Raw genomic sequence first — 13,254 nt, forward strand, 5'->3', positions numbered from 1 at the left:
CTGAGATTTTGTTCAGGTATCATAATAGAAGCTACTTGACAGAATCATCCAACGAAATATTTTTCCATACACACACACAGTTGAATGAGCGGGCGAGCGAGCGAGCGGGCGAGCGGGCTCAGCCCTCAGTCGTGCAGCATTTCCGTTAGCTCTTTATCGGCCACCGTACTTAGGAGATGCTAGCAAGCGTGCTGTGTTTACCTAGCGAGGGAGTGGAACTCGAGTTCCCCCTTTACGTCCAACTCATCCGCTAGTATTGTGCGTGGGCAATGTCGAACCTTCGCTACTTGTCATTACCGCATTGGGACGTAGGCTCGAGGAAAATTCGTTATATTTACTTGGCAAACGAATCGGCGTTCACACTTACAGACTGTCACCGAAAGGTACGTACGTGGACTAGCCATATCCATATTTGTTTGGGGCAAGAGTCGAGTAGTGGCTTTTAATCACTACTGGACGATAACCACGGCTGAATGGCTCATTTAAAGTGTGCATGTTTATAGTTTTCTCAGATTTAGGGTCAAAGTGTAAAAAGTGTTCAACCTTTTATTTCTTCAGGAGTCGGTACCTCTTTTTCTCGGTGCCGACCTCTTGGCCAAAACGGATGTCCGTTCCGAGAACCATCCCAGGCATCACGCTAAGTTCGCCAGAAAAGGCCTCGCCACCAAAATTCACTTTTCTTCTGGTAAACACGACAAGAAAGCAAGCAAGCAATCCAAGTGGTTTTGGTGACAACAGTGTGCGTTTTGATTTTTGTCAGCCTTCAGGTTGCGCGGGTTGAAGGTGGCTGCGTCCAGCAACGGCTTGTGGTTCTACACCATTCACGGGCTTTTCCGCATTGCCTTTGAGATGTATGCCAAGCAGGAGCAGCTGCTGGTCATGGAAAACTTCCAGGTAGGATGAGACTCTTGTTGCGCCAAATGACAAACACTGAGACCCTTTGGTTCCCCCCTGTTGCAGGACGCGTGGAAATCTCAGATGAGCGACAGCCTGCTGAAGACCAGTTACAGCCTGTGCGCGCAGCTCGACCCATTGGACAGCGGGAGTCAAGCGCCAGATACCCAAGCCCCCAAGCGGCCGGACAACACGAGTCGAGACGTCGCAACGGATCACGCTTACTCCGCGCGGCAGAGCTCTCAAAGCGCATCTCAATTTGGGAATAAGCTCCAGAGTCTGAGTGACAAAGTGGCAGCCAGAAAGTTCACCGAGCAAAACCTGGAAGTGGCCCTGTTCCTTCTGGAGCACGCCGAGCGCTGCCTGGACGAGACGGCGGAGGGGCGAGATGCGGCGGCCGAGGTGGCGCTGGCAGACTGGCTGGGGCGCCGCTTCGCCGCCGCCCACGCTGACATAAGCCAGCGGGTCGAGGCCTTCAAGGAGCGCCACATCCAAAGGATCGGGGAGCTGCCGCCTGCCGAGGAGCTGGCTGCGCAGCTGTTCCCCGACGCCATGAGGACGCTGCTGCTGAATTGGATGGGGCTGAGTCAGGAGGAGGACTTGGCCAAAAGGCGAAGTGAGTATCCCATCCTGCTCCTCATCTTGGAGTTTGCCAACCACAACCTCATCACTGGCGTTGCACATGTGCTCTACTCCACTCTCATTTGCAAGTAGATGGGCTCATTGGATTGAAAAGGGATAGAAGGACATTTAAACATTTATTTAAAAAAACAAAAAAGCACTTTTTTGCCCATTTTTGGAGGTCGCACAAGGAGGGACTCTCGTCATCCCAAATGTACTACAGTTAGAAGCTGTTGGCAAGAATTTCTTTGACTCGTTCCACGTACGTACATATTGGTAGTGTTTATTTACATGTGAACCGATTTGGAGCAGATCCCAAGTTTGCTCATAAAATGATGTCTCGCAAAACAATACGGATAAAACAAGCTTGTAACTGGTAGAACTTACAAAAACAGCCCACTCACAAATCAAGGAGTCAAATATAGCCTTCCAACAGTCATTTATTTAGGTTTGAAATCGCCTTTTGTGTTTGCTTGTGGCACTCTTGGAAAGAATGGAGCGGTTTTTTCCCATTGGGGTCCAACTTCAATCCATTAAAATGCTACATGCAAACAAATTCAATATAATTAGTATTTGTGGGTTGAAATGTTTTAAGGGGCTCTCCCCCCGCTCCAAACACTTTTGAGATTTGAATGGGTGTTAAGGCTATAAACAGGTCACACGTCATTCTTTTGCCAAACAGTTGGGCATATTGGGCTTTCGGAACAAATCTTTTCAAGTAAACTTAATTTGACCTTCTGGAGACGTCAGCATTCACGTCCAACATTTCAGTATTTCCGCTCTTTCGCCCGCCGCATGTTGGATAAATTCACAACGCGTTTGAAATCAGAAATCAACTCAAAATTCCCAAGGACTTCTGTGCCTTTCGGTAACTCTTTTAAAAAAAAAAAAGTCTATTTGCCAACCAGGTTGCAGTGCATTCAAGGTTTACCCAAAAGGCCAATATCCCAAACTTTTTGAGGATTACTGAAGTTTCAATTTCCACGTGTAAAAAAAAAAAAACAAACTACCACAGCGTTGTCCATTTTGAGCCATGTGTGCATCGGTGGGACTTCTTCTCTACACCATCCTGGAGGAATAAATTACAAAGTCCCACACAGGCCCCTAGAAAGAATCCATTCCACGAGAAAATGCGGAGGAGAAGCCGAGGCCCATGCCGCGTTGGGTGTGCGTCTGCGATCGTGCCATCTCGTACTGCACGTCCAGATTGCGGAACACCTCCTCCTGCTTCTGGAGGGTCTTCAGCCCTTCGTCGTTGAGCGGTCTGGACGCTTCACCCTCCTCGTCAGCCTGGCGGCGGAACCAACGGCGGGAATGGCATGATGTCGACAAGGCGGAAAAATGGGCGGGAGCTACTCACCTTAATGCCCATTAGTTTACGAAATTTGACATTTTGGTCCTTGTTGCCAAAGTTGAGATTCTCCCACAACTCGGCCGTCTGGGACTTGTCCTGGAAAATATCAAAAGACGTCAATGGGGAAAGAAAGGGAAAAAAAAAAGGCCACGGGGTGTGGCTTCATGTTGATTGATGTCAAGAAAGAGGAAGATTTTACCCCGTCCTTCTTTCCCTGCCACAGCTTCTTGCGCTTCTTCTCCTGGTCAGCAAACTTGCAAGGGTTGACAGCGGACGGGTTGTAGTAGCTGGGCACGGCAACGCCCGTCTCCGCCAGCGCCCTCGCCTGCAGCGCCGCCATCTGCGCCGCCATGGCGATCTGCGGCGTCACCTGGGTGCCCGACGCCAGCAGGGCGGCCACGTTGAGGGCGTGGTTGGAGGCGGCGGCCACGGCCGAGACAGTCGTCGGGGTGGCTGCGATGGCCACCGGAGAGGTTGCTGGGAACAAATCAAGGACTTCAGCGCAAAGAGCAGCGGCAGCGGCAGCAGCAGCAGCAGCGCTGCATGCAGCCAAAGCCTCACCTCCCATAACCTCCTGCTGATGTTTTTCTGACAACTCCTTCTGCTCCTGGAGCTTCTTGGCTCGCTCTAACCTGGAAAAGGCATAGCAAGCAAGCTTACTTGGATGACATTTCCAACTTTATGAGGATGGGCTTTGATTGGACGCCTGTTTGGAAGCGAGGCTCAGCCGTGGCACTCTCCAGAGCCACGTTTTACCGGGTGCGGCTTGCTTCCAGGGACAGCAGCGCGCTTAAAGTACCTTCTGGCTAGGGCCTCTTGTGCGTCCATGGCTGTGTTGCGGCCCCGGAAGATGGGCGGATTAGCGGAGCCGCTTCGACTCCTCTTGCGCACCTTTTCGCTCTTTTTCCTTTGCTCCCTGGCGTGAGCACAATTATCCATCGGGTCATGACGTACATGTTTGCAGTCATGGTCATCTGCTGCGGGTGGGGCGCACCTGCTCCTGCTGCGGCTCCCGCTACGGTAACGGTGTTTGGACCTGGAGCGCGACCGCGAGCGAGGCCTCCTCTTCCTGTCGCGGCTGTGCGATCGTGACGAGCGCCGCCTGTCCCTGCTCCTGCTGTGGTGCCGCCTGATGGGGGGGAACAGACTCGCCGTGATGAAGTTCCTAGCGTACTTAGCAAAGTCGCGGAACGGCTGTGTTTTAAGCCAACAAGCGCTGGCCTGGCCTACCTCTCCCGCGAATGCGACCGGGACGAGCTGCGACCCCTGGAGGACCTCCTCTCTTTGCGCCGCGACCTCTTGTCGCCGTCGTCGGCAGAGAGCCTCTCGTGGTGCTCGTCTGCTTGCTTGTGCGATTTGGACGGCTTCTCCGGCTCTCTCTTTCGTGCCTGTTTCAAGAAGAAGTGGGTCTCTTTCAGGAAAATAGCGCAACAAAAAGAGTTAGTACCATGGCTTCAATTGCTTGTACATTCAGACATTATGACAAAATCATTGGAGCTGACTCTTGAAGGGTATTTGAAACCTTCAGTAAGCATTTCTGATTCATAGTATATCCGCCTCACAATCACGGACTATTGTTTTTTGTTTGTAGGACACTATGCTACAGTGGCCATTTGAATAGATACAAGATGGCACTTTATTCCACATAAGCAGAGAAAGGTCAACTAGACTTATAAATTCATATGACAGGTGAGAAAGACATGAATGTGTTTGAATAGCAAATAGTTACCTGTCCCCGGAGTAGACATATTATTTTGCTATGTCAGCAGCCTCCTCTGTTCAGTTTCTTCGTGCTTTAGCACGCTGAGTGTGATTTATCGTAGAAATGTTATCATGTGGTCTACGCACACAATTTTAACAAAAGTAAAACTAAAAGATTTAGCTCATCACTACAGAATATGGTTGCAAATAACACATATCCAAGGATGAAATGTCAAACCCACGCTCATCTTTTCCTTTCTGACTTAATTTTGTCCGTCCCACTCAGGGGTCCCCAACCTTTGCTTTTAACCTTCCGTAGCCAGCCACCGTAGAGCAAAATGCTGCAAATTCTTTCCAAATGTCTTGAATATGACACCAATATGAATATAGTGGAAAATATTGCAATATATGCAGTCCTTGGTTGGGGACCACTGATGAAATACTCACCGTGGCCACCGAATTAACAAGTACTAACAACCGACGCGCTTCAAAGAGACACATGAACATGTGCTTCAGATTTAAAGGAATGAAGCGAGTGATTATTTACCTCTGTGCTCCTGCTGCGACTCCGCCTGTGTTTCCTGTTCCCTGGGATATGACAAAGGTGGAGCAAATGACTCATTGGTTTTGCTCCCTCTTGTTTGTTTGTTTGTTTTAAAGCGGATTTCTGCAAAGTGTACAGGTGCATCTACTCACGTTTTCTGTCCCTGGATCGAGACCTTGAGCGTGAATGGTGCTGTTTGGAGCTTCTGGGCGATCTGGAGGATTCCATGTTCTTCCTTTTGCTGTGATGAACCGGTGAGTTGGCTCTTGTATTGTCTACAAAGTCGCCACTAGCCTGAAATTCAATTAAAACAAATAAACACTGGTGGCATTTCAGCGAGGCTCACTGGGCCACAGTGACAAGTTATTGTGCAGACTTATACACTAAAATGAATGCCCGATTTGCCATTTACCGAAATACCCGAGTGCAAAAAAAACTACAGTCGTGTGCCTTGACGTCTAGGTACATCCAAACTATATTTTTTAATTTTCAATAACAAATAGCATTTTGACCGAACTACAAAAAAAATAGTTGAACTTGAATAAGGTCATTAAAAAGCATGGTTGGCCATCATTACCACGTAGCAGCTTAGCTAACTAGGCCTCGACGGCCAAGGTAATTCATTATTCGCCATTTTTAAGAACCATTACGTCTAAATAACATCGTAAAGGCGACGCTACAGTCATTACAATGATGTTGCATCAATGTATATCGCAAATAGCATTTTGTAGTTTGACTTACAGACATAATAGTGGCAAGCTCTTTGCGTACACTCGGCTTTTCGTCGACGCTAGAATGTGACTCGGATGTTCAACTGGTTTAGCTAGCGAGCCGTGAAGCTGAACTGAACGAACGGGGTTGCCAGGTTTCGTGAAAAAAAAAGAAAGCCACCGATGTTAGTTAACGTTTGGTTCATTAAGCGAGCAGCGATGACAAAGTACGTAGCGATATCTACGCTTATAAACGGTTCAATTCATACCAAGTGCTACGGCTTTTTGGCCTTTATTATCTTAGCATTTTATGACACGACGAAATACTGAAAGGCAACCAAATTGGCAACCTACTGTAATCGCTTTACGACGCAAATACGCACGCGTAATAACCCACATGAGAAAGTAGTACGTTGTTCGAATTTAAATCGAATCTGAACTCCGTTATTTAATTATAGTTTGTGTTGAGTTTTTGGTGTGCGGAAATTGTTGATTTATCTAACATTTGTGGGGTTGACAAAAAGGCAGGCTGATTATTTTCTCTTCCTAGCCTTTATACTAAATCAATCAGGTTAATATCTAGACTATTATAGTTTACACTTTTTGGAGAACGTCAACTAAAACGTCGCTTTGAATTGCCGAATGGCAATTGGACAAATTCATGTAACGTGACTTCACCGAGCAACGTTGAGATGGCTTTTATGATGTTACACAGTGGAATAATAACAATTATAGAGAGCGGTTAATTAAAAAAAAAAACATGCAAGATGAGTTGAAGGAATACGAAACGTCATATGCGCAGTTTTTAAATGAAATCAACATATGCGTCATTGAGTCACGGTCATGGTCCTCGAAGGAGCCCGTCATATATTACACGCATGCGCAGTCCATTGTTGTGCGATTCGCTTGCTCAACATGTCTGCCTCCGTGGTACGAGCGACCGTCCGAGCGGTCGGTAAAAGAAGGATCCTTCCCACTAGAGCTGCTCTCACTTTAGTAAGTCCATAAACCTTTGCTATTAAAAGTATGGGGACGAGTATGTAACGAGAAGAAACTCTTTTGTGTATCACTCCTACGTAGCTAAGCTAAACTAGCAGGAAAGTGTGACGTAATGTAATGTATGACGAAATAACGACGAGTTCTAAATGTCGTTCTTGTTTTTAATGACCTCACTGAGCCTGTAAATGTATTGAACGCTTTTCCCGGCTGAAAACTCGTCAACTATGCTATTAGCCGCTCATGCTATTTGTTTTGTAACGTCATTCGCAGTTGAGTTGTCCAACTGCTTAGATAACGAATCCTCAATACATAAATTGCCCTGTCAAACCCTCACTGTCGTCATAAGTTATTTGCAAGCATTGCACTTGGACTATATTTATGTTCTCGTCAAAGATTTTTTTTGGGGGTTGTCAAAAGGCGTCGTTTATTGCGCTTCTTGATGTAATGTTCTTTTTCTAGACGCCTTCCGCTGTGAACAAGATTCGATGCTTGTTGCAGGACAAGCCAGAATATGTGAGTAATGCCCATCTTCATATATTGGTACTGTCTGGCCCTAAAAGCAAGTGAAAGCTACTCTTGTTACTAAGCCGAAGTGTTTTGTTTCTTCCAGATTGGTTTGAAAGTTGGCGTGAGAACGCGTGGGTGCAACGGGTTGACGTACACGCTAGAATACACTAAGCAGAAGGAAAATTGTGATGAGGAGGTGCAGCAGGATGGTGAGCTATCCTGTTTTTTTTATTAGTTCTACCTAACATTTTCTTGCATTGGTTGCAGTATCTGTATATTTCCTCTTTGCTAGCCAATGTTCGCTCTTTGGCGCTGGTATTTGTGATCGATTTAACTTTATTCCCCCCCCCCCCCCCCCTTCCATGCGCACCGTGGCAGGCGTGAGGGTGTTCATCGCCAAGAAAGCCCAGCTGACTCTGCTGGGCACCGAGATGGACTTTGTGGAGTCGAAGCTGTCCAGCGAATTTATTTTCAACAATCCCAACATCAAGGGAACGTGTGGCTGCGGAGAGAGCTTCAACATCTGAGCATGGCTCACCTTCCCATACCTCGTCCCGTCCAAAGCCAACAAACAAAAGACTCCGCGTGGACCATGGAGAGCCAGTCTTCTGACCACTGCAGACTCCGCAGACATGCTTGCAAACCTTCAATCTAATGCACCCAATCACAATTGACCTTTGGTTTGATTTTGTGCTACTTCTGTTGTTTTTCCAAGGGAGCCTCCTTATCGCCTACTTTGCAAGAGAATGTTTATTCATTGTAGTGGCAGTCTACTGTTTTAGTGATACGCACACATTCTTGTACACATGAATTCAAGATGTAACATCTTGAAGTTTGCTTTATCAGTTTGTATCGTCTTTTGAAATGGACAGAGAATATTTATCGTTGTGTGTAAATATAGAGTGTGAATAAACTAAGAACCACAAAAGTGCTCAATAGTGATGTAAAAATGTTGTGTATGCGTCACATAAACGCGTATCATGTTAGTTAGATAAGAAAATCTCTATTACTTTGCTTTCTAATGACAGCGAAACACACAACTAAAAAAACAATAGAGTGATCACACAAAAGACTTTCATACAAGCCGTGTCGCGAATTGGGAGGTTGCGAGTAACTGATGCCCCTTAAACGCACCACAAGTTAATTTTGGCCTGTACGAGCCCCCATGAACACAGCAGCCGCAGCCTTCTTTCATGACGTCACCTCGGTTGAGTGGTGAAAGAGGAGAGCAGCAAGCAGCTTGAGTAGTGCGAGGCATCCACGTCGCGACCACTTTCGCTCTCATTCGCCCCCCTTTTTCTTTTTGGGTCGCCTTTTCGAGCACCATGGAGCCTCAAGTCTACCAGAAAACCATCAACTTCGGAGCCGGTCCAGCTAAACTCCCGGCGCCGGTAAGTTTGAGCTTTTTTGCTAGCGACGTCAAGTCTCCATTAGAAAGTGCGATCAAAATTCAACTTTTGCTGTATGAGCGCATTTAGAGGTCTGTTCATTGTAAAACGATACATTCATGAGAAAAACAAATGTTAAAACAGAGGACAAAGCACACTTAGAACGATAGGCGAGAGCAGTATAAATCAATATGGACGGGGCCGGCCGGCCCATTTTAGCATCGCTCAGCAACAAGCTGAAAAGCGGCAGTTGAGTTGCATCAGCTTTCCTCCCCTTCTCCCTCTCCCTCTCCTCCTCCTTCCCCTTCTCCTTGTCATTGTCATTCATGTGAAAACGGCGTGCGATCCGTTTTGTGCCAGCCAACCGAACATTCACTTTTTCACCGCTTGGCACGCATGACTCGTTTTCTGAAACGTGTCAAATATTTAGCTTGAATTTTGCCAAGAGACCCGCTGAAGCACTCTCAGCTGGTTTTTGAATCTTTGGGGATTTTGTTTTTAAATGGAAAAATATGTAGTTTTCAGGTTCTTTTCTGCAGTCATGGTTGAATTTTTATTTTGTTCATTGCAGTGTTCTCGCAAATCAATAGCTTTTTTTTTTTTTTTGCTGCTGCTGCTGCTGCATCATGACCTGTTTTATTTGGACACATGCTGCAGGTGCTGCTTCAAGCCCAGCAGGAGCTCCTCAATTACAGTGGCCTTGGGATCAGTGTTCTTGGTAAGAAGAAGTGCACCCTTTTCTATGAAAACCCTAACGAGAAAGTCTGACCTTTATCATGCTTTTAGGTATGATGAATTCAGATCACATCAAAGATGGGATGTTGATGAATTCATTTACAATGAAATAACTTTTGTTCCCTCAGAAATGAGCCACCGATCGCCAGAATTCACCCAAATCATGAATAAAGCAGAGAGTCTCCTTAGAGAGTTGCTGTAAGTGGAAATCTGGTCCCATTATACTTCAACGTAAATTAAAATGCATTCTAATTAAAAAAAAAAAAAAAGAAGTAAATGTCGAAAATGAGCCGCTGTCATCCCCACAGAAACATTCCCGACAACTACAAGGTGATGTTCCTGCAGGGTGGCGCATCGGGCCAATTCAGCGGCATCGCCCTCAATCTGATGGCCCTCAAGGAGGACAAATGCGCCGACTACATCGTGACGGGCACGTGGTCAGCGAAGGCCGCCAAAGAGGCTGAGAAATACGGCAAAGTCAACGTAGTTCACCCCAAGCTGGATCATTACACGAGTGAGTGAGTGCGTGTGTTAACCCATATACTCTTTTAGCGTGTAACACGAAAAGATTGACAAACGGAGACATTCTGTCTCTAAATAAAGAAGAAAAAAATAGGACTCAAGTGCTAACAGGTCCTGCATTTAGCACTCCGATGGGGAATAGCGCTCGCGCCTCCCTGAATGTGTTGCATCGTGGTGTCAATGCGCATATTCTGCCAAGTTGCTGCTGTTTTTTCATCTTCAACTCAAGCACACAAATGTACCAGCGGTGAGTACCCGTGCTGAATGTGTCATTTTCTTCCAGAAATCCCCGACCCGAGCAGCTGGAGCCTAAACCCGGCGGCGTCCTACGTGTACTACTGCTGCAACGAGACCGTGCATGGCGTGGAGTACAACTTCACGCCCCAAACCAACGGAGTGACCCTCGTCAGCGACATGTCCTCAAACTTCTTGTCAAGGCCCGTGGACGTTTCCAAGGTGAGAACACCTGCGAGAAATTACGCAATGGCAAAAGTCAGCGGGGCACTCGTTGGTGACTTTGCCCCACTAGATGTACTTGGTACAAAGTCTTGGCTCGATTGAGGAGCCCAAAAATGAGCAGAGGGATCGTCAGCGACGCGTGTCATCCTGTGAGTGATTCTGGTGTATTTTTCTTTGCAGTTTGGTCTGATTTATGCCGGCACTCAGAAGAATGTGGGCTGCGCCGGGGTGACCGTGGTCATCGTGCGCGAGGACTTGATAGGCCATGCCCAGAAAGAGTGTCCCATCATCCTGGACTACAAAGTGCAGGCTGAGATGAAGTCGCTGTACAACACCCCGCCCTGTTTCAGGTCGTTTATTCTGGAAAAGAATCATTTTGCGTATCGTACAAAAATAGATTTAAAAGCGCCGATTCAAGCCCTACCCCGCGTCGCTCTCAATTCCATACACATAACATTACAACAATCGTCAATGTTGTGTTTTCATGCGCAGCATCTACATCATGTGTCTGGTTCTGGAGTGGATCCAAAAAAATGGCGGCGCAGCTGCCATGGCGGCGCTCAACAAGCGAAAGTCGGACATGATCTATGACATCATCAACTCTTCCAACGGCTTCTATTGGTAAGTCGCCAAGTTGTTGCTGCTGACATGTTTATGCGTACATTGACACCTACGCCAAGAAATTGTGGCTGTCTTCTGTAATCCTCACAAGTTACATGTACGGCTATTAAAATAAAGGATGACGGTTGGAAAAAATGTCAACGTCAACAACAGAGTGGAAGTTGGCCAATGTGCTTGAAGGAATTTTTTTTCATAAAATTATGCGGCGGCCCCCAAAAAAACCACAAATGAAACTTTAATAGACAAGCGTCTATCAAAATGAAAATGTCTCTTCTGTATGTATGTGTGGGTTTTCCTCCACCCACTAGCTGTCCAGTGGACGAGCACTGTCGAAGCCGCATGAATATTCCGTTCCGTATCGGGAAGAAAGAGGGCGACGATGCCTGGGAAAAGGAGTTTCTCAACGGCGCATCCAAACGTGGAATGATCTCTCTCAAGGGACACAGGTTAGAATTTTGCCACCGTGTCCCATATCGCCAATATTTTTTTGTACGCTTGACAACTGCTGCAGTGGTGACAACTGTTTGTCTCCCCCTGCAGGTCAGTTGGTGGTATCCGTGCCTCTCTGTACAACGCTGTCACGCTGGAGGACACGGAAGCTTTGGCCAAGTACATGAATGAATTCCTAAAAGCACACCAATGAGCTATCCCGGTATCCCTAACTTGTTCACTTTGGACAAAAATAAAATGAAATAGCGGTTATGGGCCAAAAGGTGGATGTTGCTGACATTGTTTGATGCTAATCACTTCTAACGTGCACAGCCACACTTAATTCATCCACTGATGTTGTTTTAATGTAAATACCATGAGTATGTTTAACCCTCGCAATACAATCTTTATTCTTTCTGGTGTCATTTGTTGTCTCATTAGGAAATGAGGCTAGACAGAAGCCAAAGATGAATTGGTTGAATGTGCCTGCAGGTGGTGCTGTTTAATTAAATATGTCAAGAAATCGAACTGATTGAAAGACCTCAAGGACGGTGTCAAAACGAGTATCAAGTAGATCAAATGCACTCAGAGTAGATGAGCTTTCATTCGTTTTGATTTGATTTTCAAGAAAATATTTGACAGCAGCGGTCAGTAATAACTGGATACCATTGGCATTATCGGGACAATTTTCAAACCGAGATATGGATGAATGATTTTGGCTTTGACTGTTTGGCTATGCCAATATATGTAGAATGCGTCTTGTAGCCAATGTTTTTGTATACTACCGTACTTTTTACATGAACGTGTATGCACGTGCATCTTGTACATTGAAATCGACCACAAAGCCATTGTTCTGCTGTACAGAACATCCGGTTTTTTTTTGGGTTTTTTTGGCCGGTTAGTGGTTGGGCTTTTAATTGTTTCATTGTCACTATACGTACTACATCATTGGCAAAGATAAGCGGACAAAGAAAAACAAAATTTGTACGAAATTAATAATTGTGACAATTGCTATTTTCCTCAGTCCCCAGAAGATCTAATGTGCAGTAGTGGTGAATCACTTCCCTGGTGGGTAATTTTCCTCAGAAAAAAAAATATTTATGACCCTGCATGTGGGGGGGGGAAAAAAAAAAAAAAAAACAACCTGCAAGTGTGAGATGAAAGTAGGCAGGCGGGCTTTACAAGGCGACTGGGGTTAGAGTGGAAGACGGGAGGTTGCGACGGGATTGTGTGGCGATTGGCGTGGCGTCGAGCCGCGCTAATGTGAAAGTTAAAGCCGGCGTTAGGCTGCGCTAAGGCTGCCGTAATGAAAAACACCAGGGAAGACAATATCAAACGGCTCCTCTACATCCTGCAGTGGAGATTAGCCAGCAGCAAAGGAGCGGGCCCCGGCTGGCGGGGAAGCGGAGGCAGGCTTTAGTGCTGCTGATTGAGTCTCTTGTCAAGAGCGACATGCTCGCACGGGGAGAACTTACGACTGTGACGGTCGTGTTTTACACGCTCCATTTCACAACACATACGCACACAACACTGCTTTGTATAGATACCGAACATGCAGTCTACTCGAGGAGGAAAAGGCTCTTGAAATTGTAAATTCATCCACAAATGATATTTCATCCTCACACTGTGCATTACAGAACATAATGGGAGGATGTTTGTTAGGCTTTTCCTGAATCATTGTGTTGTTGTTGTTGTTTTTTAAATCATAATACTGAGTAGCACAGTTATGGGGGACATGAACAGTCAGAAGCCAGGAATTCTCAGGGTGTC

At 46.3% G+C, this 13,254-nt stretch overlaps 4 protein-coding genes across 5 annotated transcripts; 3 read left to right on the forward strand and 1 right to left on the reverse strand.

Annotated features, from left to right (window-relative positions):
- Positions 1-139: 139 nt before the first annotated feature.
- On the forward strand, positions 140-2,253 carry LOC148397292 (uncharacterized). Its single transcript, XM_088375078.1, has 4 exons — positions 140-383; positions 559-685; positions 761-894; positions 961-2,253. The coding sequence occupies exons 1-4, from the start codon at positions 270-272 to the stop codon at positions 1,606-1,608; spliced, it is 1,023 nt and encodes a 340-aa protein (XP_088231204.1). The 5' UTR covers positions 140-269; the 3' UTR covers positions 1,609-2,253.
- rsrc2 (arginine/serine-rich coiled-coil 2) lies at positions 1,938-6,143 on the reverse strand. Of its 2 annotated transcripts, none has more exons than XM_088375075.1 (10): positions 5,856-6,143; positions 5,267-5,408; positions 5,118-5,158; positions 4,100-4,257; positions 3,864-3,998; positions 3,669-3,785; positions 3,431-3,501; positions 3,069-3,346; positions 2,876-2,965; positions 1,938-2,805 (listed from the first exon to the last, which is right to left on the reverse strand). In XM_088375075.1, exons 1-10 carry the CDS (start codon positions 5,859-5,861, stop codon positions 2,620-2,622), a joined length of 1,224 nt encoding a protein of 407 aa, XP_088231201.1. In that variant the 5' UTR covers positions 5,862-6,143; the 3' UTR covers positions 1,938-2,619. The 2 variants fall into 2 exon arrangements, with proteins under 2 accessions (XP_088231201.1, XP_088231202.1); XM_088375076.1 differs by lacking the exon at positions 5,856-6,143 and adding an exon at positions 4,599-4,672 and having other exon boundaries at positions 4,100-4,280; positions 5,267-5,376.
- Positions 6,144-6,652: 509 nt separating this feature from the next.
- On the forward strand, positions 6,653-8,261 carry isca1 (iron-sulfur cluster assembly 1). Its single transcript, XM_088375079.1, has 4 exons — positions 6,653-6,820; positions 7,283-7,336; positions 7,434-7,539; positions 7,709-8,261. Exons 1-4 carry the CDS (start codon positions 6,668-6,670, stop codon positions 7,855-7,857), a joined length of 462 nt encoding a protein of 153 aa, XP_088231205.1. The 5' UTR covers positions 6,653-6,667; the 3' UTR covers positions 7,858-8,261.
- A 234-nt stretch (positions 8,262-8,495) lies between these two features.
- psat1 (phosphoserine aminotransferase 1) lies at positions 8,496-11,904 on the forward strand. The gene is made up of 9 exons (XM_088375077.1): positions 8,496-8,721; positions 9,376-9,436; positions 9,582-9,651; positions 9,762-9,967; positions 10,259-10,431; positions 10,615-10,784; positions 10,927-11,055; positions 11,364-11,501; positions 11,596-11,904. Exons 1-9 carry the CDS (start codon positions 8,656-8,658, stop codon positions 11,696-11,698), a joined length of 1,116 nt encoding a protein of 371 aa, XP_088231203.1. The 5' UTR covers positions 8,496-8,655; the 3' UTR covers positions 11,699-11,904.
- Positions 11,905-13,254: the final 1,350 nt, after the last annotated feature.

Source organism: Syngnathus floridae, chromosome 5, assembly GCF_059516105.1.
Source record: "Syngnathus floridae isolate MCC-2025c chromosome 5, RoL_Sflo_1.0, whole genome shotgun sequence".
NCBI lineage: Eukaryota > Metazoa > Chordata > Actinopteri > Syngnathiformes > Syngnathidae > Syngnathus > Syngnathus floridae.

What these genes read in the sequence shown, in the direction of transcription:
- psat1 (XM_088375077.1), top strand. Translation starts at nt 8,656, where the DNA reads ATGGAGCCTCAAGTCTACCAGAAAACCATCAACTTCGGAGCCGGTCCA. An exon ending in AACACCCCGCCCTGTTTCAG is followed by an intron (nt 10,785 to 10,926) that starts GTCGTTTATTCT and finishes TTTCATGCGCAG; the next exon opens with CATCTACATCATGTGTCTGG. An exon ending in TCTTCCAACGGCTTCTATTG is followed by an intron (nt 11,056 to 11,363) that starts GTAAGTCGCCAA and finishes TCCACCCACTAG; the next exon opens with CTGTCCAGTGGACGAGCACT.
- isca1 (XM_088375079.1), top strand. Translation starts at nt 6,668, where the DNA reads ATGGTCCTCGAAGGAGCCCGTCATATATTACACGCATGCGCAGTCCAT. An exon ending in CTAGAGCTGCTCTCACTTTA is followed by an intron (nt 6,821 to 7,282) that starts GTAAGTCCATAA and finishes TTCTTTTTCTAG; the next exon opens with ACGCCTTCCGCTGTGAACAA. An exon ending in TGAGGAGGTGCAGCAGGATG is followed by an intron (nt 7,540 to 7,708) that starts GTGAGCTATCCT and finishes GCACCGTGGCAG; the next exon opens with GCGTGAGGGTGTTCATCGCC.
- rsrc2 (XM_088375075.1), bottom strand. An exon ending in TCAGCAGGAGGTTATGGGAG is followed by an intron (nt 3,347 to 3,430) that starts GTGAGGCTTTGG and finishes ATTTGTTCCCAG; the next exon opens with CAACCTCTCCGGTGGCCATC. An exon ending in GTAAACTAATGGGCATTAAG is followed by an intron (nt 2,806 to 2,875) that starts GTGAGTAGCTCC and finishes TTCCGCCGCCAG; the next exon opens with GCTGACGAGGAGGGTGAAGC.
- LOC148397292 (XM_088375078.1), top strand. Translation starts at nt 270, where the DNA reads ATGTCGAACCTTCGCTACTTGTCATTACCGCATTGGGACGTAGGCTCG. An exon ending in TTACAGACTGTCACCGAAAG is followed by an intron (nt 384 to 558) that starts GTACGTACGTGG and finishes TTATTTCTTCAG; the next exon opens with GAGTCGGTACCTCTTTTTCT. An exon ending in TGGTCATGGAAAACTTCCAG is followed by an intron (nt 895 to 960) that starts GTAGGATGAGAC and finishes CCCCTGTTGCAG; the next exon opens with GACGCGTGGAAATCTCAGAT.